At 38.9% G+C, this 7,488-nt stretch overlaps 1 protein-coding gene across 1 annotated transcript; it reads left to right on the top strand.

Annotated features, from left to right (window-relative positions):
- The first annotated feature begins 1,493 nt into the window (after window positions 1-1,493).
- On the top strand, window positions 1,494-6,579 carry LOC104942120 (dnaJ homolog subfamily B member 14-like). The gene is made up of 4 exons (XM_010767318.1): window positions 1,494-1,686; window positions 4,930-5,101; window positions 5,962-6,107; window positions 6,257-6,579. Exons 1-4 carry the CDS (start codon window positions 1,548-1,550, stop codon window positions 6,562-6,564), a joined length of 765 nt encoding a protein of 254 aa, XP_010765620.1. The 5' UTR covers window positions 1,494-1,547; the 3' UTR covers window positions 6,565-6,579.
- Window positions 6,580-7,488: the final 909 nt, after the last annotated feature.

The raw sequence follows: 7,488 nt of genomic DNA on the forward strand, positions 1-7,488 counted from the left end.
TACATTATTCTTATATAATTAAATATTTATACATGTATTTTTATATAGTCTTAAAGTTACAACCGGCCCTTTGAGTGCGACCATAATGCTAATGTGGCCCGTGATGAAATGAGTTTGACACCCCTGCTATAGAATGACACATTTAGATGTATTGGGCTGGGCATGAAGAAAACTGCTGTGTTTTAAATTGATTTAAAAAATGTTGCTCTTAGAAAACTCCGGTATTTAATGTCCAGCTTGAGACTTGTCTGTTTTTTTATTTTTCATGTGTCAATATTTTAAGGATGTTAATTATTAAATGCTATACGCTCGGGTACAGTGCAGCCATGTTCTTCAGAAAACACTTTCCCTTGTAAATAACTTTGCTAAATAAAGCTTATGAATTCAATTATGTACTGTAATGGAGACAAAAAAGAAGGCGAATGCCAGGTGTCGATTTCCTCACTGAACTCCAAATACAAAATGAAGCCTTTACTAGAAAGGAGCAATATATTAATAACGTCTGCAAATACAATTTTTGGTTTTATGGTAAAAATGGTGGACTGTAGAATATACCTAGGTGTATATGATGAAACAATAAATCGATTAAACGTGTTTCCATTCCTGTATCTTCTTGCTAGCTAGGGTGATCATGAATGTACATCAGGTATATGGGCCATTCTATCGAATTGGTGCAAAGTCAGGTTGGAACAGTTTTGAAATGTTGTATGTTTTCCCCCCAAAACTTTGTCCATATATATTTTGTACCATATCTAAATTACACATATCTAGTAAAAGAACCGTACATTTTTATATCGTATTTTCCGACTGTATTGGAATGTTCTTACCGAAACATACACTATAGTAAAAAAGTATTATATTAACCTGTTAAGATTGTTTTACCTTCCCTTCTCTAAATAGTATTTTAACAAATATTTCTCTCAGGGTTTTCACAATTAAATTAATAAAAGTGAATTTGTAATCAAATTTCAAAGTTCAATTTATACAATTCATAAAAATCATAATGCAAACTTTCTTTGTAAAATGCACAATACTGATCATATTGATTCCAGAGTTGATGATTGTTGAAATTGAACATACATTAAACCAATAAGTATCATTATCATTTTTAGTTGATTTAGCTGCAGCCTGAACAATGATTACTTTTACTTTGTACACTTTAAATACATGTATATGATAATACTTTTGTACTTTTACTTAAGATATTGGAATACAGGACTTGTACCTGTAATGAAGTATTTTGACAATATTGTATTGGTACTTTTACTCAACTAAAGCATCTGAATACTCCACCACTGATTATTATACATCACATTAATAGATTGTAGGCCTTTAGATAAAGATAGTTTAGTCCAGTCACAGTGGTTGTCTATTCAGGGGTCAGGCCCCCTCAAAACATTTACTTCATACACATAAGGGGAAACAAGGTCACAAATGATTAAATCCCACAAATCTTTCACTTGCATTGCTTTGACTGCTGCTGTCAGTGCTGGTGACCACGTGGTTTAATGAGATGATCAGCTGACTCTGCCAGAGGAGGAAGAGGGATGAAGATGGAAGGAAACAGAGACGAAGCTGAAAAATGTATTAATATAGCGACCAAATCCCTTAACGTCGGAGATAAAGAGAAAGCGTTGAAGTTTCTCAACAAAGCAGAGAAGCTTTATCCAACTACCAGAGCAAAAGGTAGGAGTGGATGATCGTCCGGGGCTAAGCTAATGACCAAGGGCTAGCTAGTAAAGCTGACGTGTGTTAACATCAGTAACGGTTTAGGCTTATAACAGGTCACCTACTTAGTATTGTATACCCAATACCTGTAAGATAAATTAATGGTAAACTAGAATAAACTATGCCTTTTAAGACGGTGAAATGGAGAAAAACACGTCGAGTTAGCGTTAGCTTAGTTGTGGGCCTAGCGATGTGAAGGCTAACCTTGCTAGCGCTGTTAATTGGGGTTATATATGGGGAAATATGGTGAATAAGCCTGTATTTATTGGAGCTAAAAGACAATCACTGTTAAATAACCACTAAGGCTAATGGTTATACAATCCCAGATCGAGCCATCCTTGACTCAGTGGTTGAAGCTAGCTGTCATTCATTGCAGTGTCTTGAATACTAGCTGACCTTTAAAGCATTTTGTATAGCTGTCATTTCATTTTCACTTGAAGTAATTCGGCCGGTGTTGCATATGCTGTGGTGTAAAGGTTGTAGGCTCGTAAAGATTTGGGTGCAGGATAGACAAGTGGAGCATGGAGAGAGATGGAATCACGGCCAGGACTACATGCTAATGCTAGTCAGCCGACTGCCAATCCTTTAATTGAACGATTGACCCGAAATGTAGGCTAATCCCGGACACACCACTGTCAGCGACAAAACCCGTAAACAAGGGTTATGTACAGTACGGATGGCACTGACAAAGGTGTAACAAACATTAACAACTTAGTTCTTTACTATGTTGTGTTTTGAGTGACTGTTCAATAGGGTAGATAATCATGAACATGGTTGATATGGAGCTCCTGTGTTGTAAATGTATAATGCGTCAGTTAAATGTCCAACCGTCACCTTTGTCTGCAATAGTATGAATCTGCACCAATGACAGCTCCGAAGCTAAGCTAATGGATAACTAGCTGTCCAAGGCTGGACCTTGAAAAAAACGCAATAACACTCAATAGCACACATATGGCCACGGATGAGCAAATCCTCAAGGACTTTTACTTTCCACATGTGCTCTAAATGTAAAGTGAAGTGCATCACAAGCATGTTTGATAACACAAGATGTCCAAAATAAAATAGCCTGACATTAACATAAGTTGTAAACAAAAAGGCCGAAACAGGATGGGGTATACTGTGGCTGAAGCTTAATTAAATGTGCATATATAGGGATATACCTACAGTTAGGTGTGTATTGAATAGATCATTAAAGTAAGGGGACTGTGTGGGTACCCTAGTAATTACTCATTCTTTGTTTTTGTGCTGCAAACAGACACACCGACCTGTTATGGCAAAATAACATTGTTGGTTTAAGTAATCATCAAGACAAAAACCTTAGCTATTTTATAATAAAGGATAACTGCTTGGCACCTCTGGCACTAAAAGTCTGTGAGTCTCAGAGAGGGTTTACATGTGCATCCATCTGTTATTGAGTGACATGGGGGTCACATCTTTGTGTTGCAATCCATGGCAACCCATGTAAAGAGTTGATTGATAAAAGGCAGGTTAACACAGCACCTGTAGTCCCACATTCCTCATGGCAGTTTAGATCAGGGCAGCCGTACACAGGCACGAAGCATTTTCATATTTGTCATACTGTCTTTGGGTTATCTGGCATCAGTAAGCTGGTTATCGGCTCGGTTTACTAAACAGTTTTCTGTTTTTGCGTCACCTACAAAAATAACAATTCAGCATGAGAAAAGCTATAGAATTTGTATCACAAAAATACAATGACATTGTTGTCAATCTCAAGATGTTAAGTAGCCCGTAGTGCTATGGGAAGGAAGGATGGATTAGTTGTGAAAAAGGCAGCAGTTGTGAGCTTATGTTACACGTGACTGGGTGCATAATGATGAATAATGCATTGGCAAACAATAAGCAACATTATAACAGTGAAAAGCATTTGGGAGACACATCATTAGGATGTTGATGTGCTGTCTTTGAGTTTGTATCTCTCCATCACCATTACCATATATCTTACATGGATAATCAAGGCCTCTGTGACATTGTGAATTAAATACAGGATAGATTTCAAATTGGCATTCTTCATGAATTGAAAGTCTTCTCCATACCTTGCATTAAGGTACAGTGGACATATTTGATATTAAAACTAAACTATTAAACTCATCTCAATGAGTCTCCCTAGGGCGGTTCGTTTAGTTTGTATGTCTAGGAGGTGTCAAAGGGATCCCATCGAGGCCTGCAGTGTAGCTCATCTGTAAAATGTCATTTTATTGATCATGAAGTGATGTTCACTTGGCTTCCTGCTGTTTGAAAATTATCAACTGGATTTCAATGATTTTGGAGACAAAGCTGTGTCTGCAAACAGTAGGCACTGTACGCTAGGTCACCGTTGTTACATTTAAAGGTCAAACCTGTGATTGTTGTACGACAATGCTTCTCCTTTCCGGTTTATTTATTGTGATAACATTTGGAAATCTGTAATGTGCGAGGAGGATGACACTTTTAGTCATTGGAAGATGTGATTTGATAAGCTGCTGGACAGAAGCTCTATGGCACGCACTGTCTGTCGGTCAGTTCACAAAAATTCCCCCTTGGTGGCAGACATGTGTCATGGATGTCATGTGTTTGTGACGTGTGTGAACTGTGAATTCATTAATACCATTGCAAATTTGCGCTTTTTAAACCTTTTTTGATCACTTAATTGACTTCAGTGGTCATTCTTCTGTTTATAAGTGAACTGTATGATTGAATGAAATACATTTTGTCATGTGTAAAGTACAGGAAGAATGGCAGCTTTGGAATGTTAAATCTGGCCCACTGATAATCATCATGCCCTTTGTTCTGCACCCCAATAGTCACATGGGATCGGTCCTCAACATTGAGCTTTAGTAAGACTGTTAGTTTAAATGTAGTCACATCTTCTCTCTTTGTGCACTCGTAAGCTTCTTTGTTGAGTGATTGAATCCAGTATTTGTTCATTTATTCTGATTTAAATCGAGAGCTATCTGATCTGGCCTTTTTACTAAATGACAACAGTACAACATTGAATGTCATCTTACTAAGTTAGGGCTAATTGAAAATACTTAAATTGTTAGTAACTGTAGTACTGTAGTTTCTGCACAATGCTGCATGCAAAAAATAGGTTATATAAAACAGTTTTGTATCAAAATTGTTCTCAAAAGCTTTGACCCTTGTAAGATACTGAAGCTTATACTGTTATTTATTTAATCTTAAGCCTCTTCCTCTCTTTTTCAGCTTTGTTGGACGCATTAACTAAGAATGGGAGCTCAGCAGGTAACGGTGCATTTCGCAGGAGGACAGCAGACGGCTCAGAAAGCACCGGAGCTCAGCCGGAGAGGGACGGCCAAGAGTCCGGAGGAGGAGACCTTAAAGCCTTCACCAAAGAGCAGGTGGAAGGTGTGCAAAAGTGAGGATTTTAAGATTTACTTCCCTTTCATGCTATACTACTTTTCCCACCGATATGCTGTTATCTATCCTCTTCCTATTTTGGTGCTTTCCTACCATTCGCCCTGTGTCGGCAGTACTGTTTCTATCATGCTGAGTTAGACCTGTCATCCGTGGCTGCAGGAGGATACTGTAGTCTCTGCAGTGTTGTGCACACACAGCTAATTGTCATGGGAACCCATCAGCCAATGAGAGGATGAAGTGAGAGACATTTAGCACTGTGAACTAGATTACAGGTAACCATTACATGCTCAAATGTTAGACCATGAGATCGGACTAGACAGAGACAGGTGCACATTTTACCCACAGCCTTTGATTAGATCTTAGAAAGCTGCAGTGTAATGCACCTTTTTAAACTTATGCAATCACTGTAATCTCTCGTGTTTTATACTAAATCCTTTGGGAAATCTTCATGGTTTAAAAATGGCATCATGTCTTCTAAGAAAGACAGGTTGTGTTCAAAAACGTCTCCCTTGTGACCTCATTAGTGGTCTCACTCCATGATTCAGCGATAGTCGAATAGATGATATATTAACATTGCCGACTTGTATTATTTGATGAGTGTCCAAATGAAGGATCTAGCAAATGATACAAACTATTTGATTTTTTGTTCTGTTTTAACACATGTGAATAGTTTTATCTGATAACAGCTGAATAATTGTGTTTATTATTTCTACTATAGGCAGTTGTTCAATTGTGTGATTGATTTCATGCATGATTGACGTTCATGGAAAGATCATTTAACACAAAGATAACCTCTCGAGAATGGTAGAAAACGATCCACTGGATTCAGCTTCTTCACTCTCTGTCAATCTCTTTCAGAATAAAGCGGTGTAAGGACTACTATGAAGTGCTGGGTGTCAATAAAGAAGTCAATGAGGATGAGCTAAAGAAGGCCTACAGGAAACTAGCGCTCAAGTTCCATCCAGACAAAAACCATGCACCTGGAGCGACAGAGGCCTTTAAAAGTAAATCATTCTCTTTTCCTGATCTATTCTAATCTTTGTGAAATCTAGCTTGTGTGGGATATACAAATATTATCTAATCATTTGATTACAACACCTACAAACGTGTCCATAACTTTCCCTCCTTCATTCTGGAATGTGTCCTATTCTAGAGATTGGTAATTCATACGCAGTGCTCAGTAACCCAGACAAACGACGGCAGTACGACCTGACGGGAGGAGAGGAGCCCAGCAGCCCGGGTAACTCTCATGGAGGAGGGGGAGGGGGGGGCTTCGACTTCCACCGGGGCTTCGAGGCCGACATCACTCCTGAGGACCTCTTCAACATGTTCTTTGGAGGTGGCTTCCCCTCCTGTAAGTCAGCACTTAACACATCGAATCAAGTTGTGATTAATCCAAATATATCGATTTTTTTATTCATTAAGTTTTCTGACATCACATGCTCTTATTGTAGTAGGTAATAGGACTTATTTTTAAAAGTGAAATTGCTATCTCAAATACCCCTTTCACACCAAGGCTTTTCCCTTTTTCTGGTTCGGAACTGGTTCTTTGGTTCAGCTCCCGCTCTGTTCACACTGCTCAGAGCCCGACTGGTGCTGCGTCATTGCGTCATGACGTAACCGTTTGCGTGCCTGCTTCATAAAGCCAAACCGCGCGGAAACCCCTCACATCGACAACAACAACAATGGCCGATTGTATTGAAGCGCTAGTCGTGTTGCTCTGTCAAAATGAAATGGAAGAAATGGGACGACTTTACTTCCAACTTTACAGTCGTTACATGCTACATTCAAAAGTTCTTACACAGTTACACAGTGGGCCAAAATAAAAAAATCGGTACTAGTCGAGGGCCGGACTGGTTCAATGTTTATTGCAAAACGTATTGAAATGAACTTATTAAACCTGGAACTAACAAAGCTTAAATTCTGCTGACACTAGGTGGGGCACAGCCCCACCTAGTGTCAGCAGAAAGTATTACAAATAATGATTACAAAAAAATGCAACAAATAAATTAAAGAATATACAAAATATATTCTAAGATCATGTTTAATCATCTGATTCGTCTCATTGCTGTTTTAGTCTGTGTTCTTCTAATTAGTGTCTACAGTGTGTGCCTATTGAGCTGTTTAGAGCCATGTGGGACAAAACCCGATCATGCCCTCCCTCTCACTGTCTAAGTGAGCGGTGACTGTAAAAACTACACTGCGCATGCTCAGAGTATTGTCCTATTTAATGTGTGTGGCAAAAAAATAATGCCCATAGGGGCAGAGAGTTGCCATCCCCACCACACGTCATCTCACATCATTCAGAGCTGATTGGCTGTAAGTATGTGAGCCGCGAAAAGTGTGGTGTGTGAAGAGGAGGAGAGAGACGCGTCCCAAAACCAG

This window comes from Notothenia coriiceps, unplaced genomic scaffold (assembly GCF_000735185.1).
Source record: "Notothenia coriiceps isolate Sejong01 unplaced genomic scaffold, NC01 NC01_scaffold00004153, whole genome shotgun sequence".
NCBI lineage: Eukaryota > Metazoa > Chordata > Actinopteri > Perciformes > Nototheniidae > Notothenia > Notothenia coriiceps.

Excerpts from the sequence above, each read along its gene's own strand:
- LOC104942120 (XM_010767318.1), top strand. The coding sequence starts at position 1,548 with ATGAAGATGGAAGGAAACAGAGACGAAGCTGAAAAATGTATTAATATA. Across the intron at positions 1,687-4,929 it reads TCCAACTACCAGAGCAAAAG|CTTTGTTGGACGCATTAACT; the intron begins GTAGGAGTGGAT and ends TCTCTTTTTCAG. Across the intron at positions 5,102-5,961 it reads CAGGTGGAAGGTGTGCAAAA|AATAAAGCGGTGTAAGGACT; the intron begins GTGAGGATTTTA and ends AATCTCTTTCAG.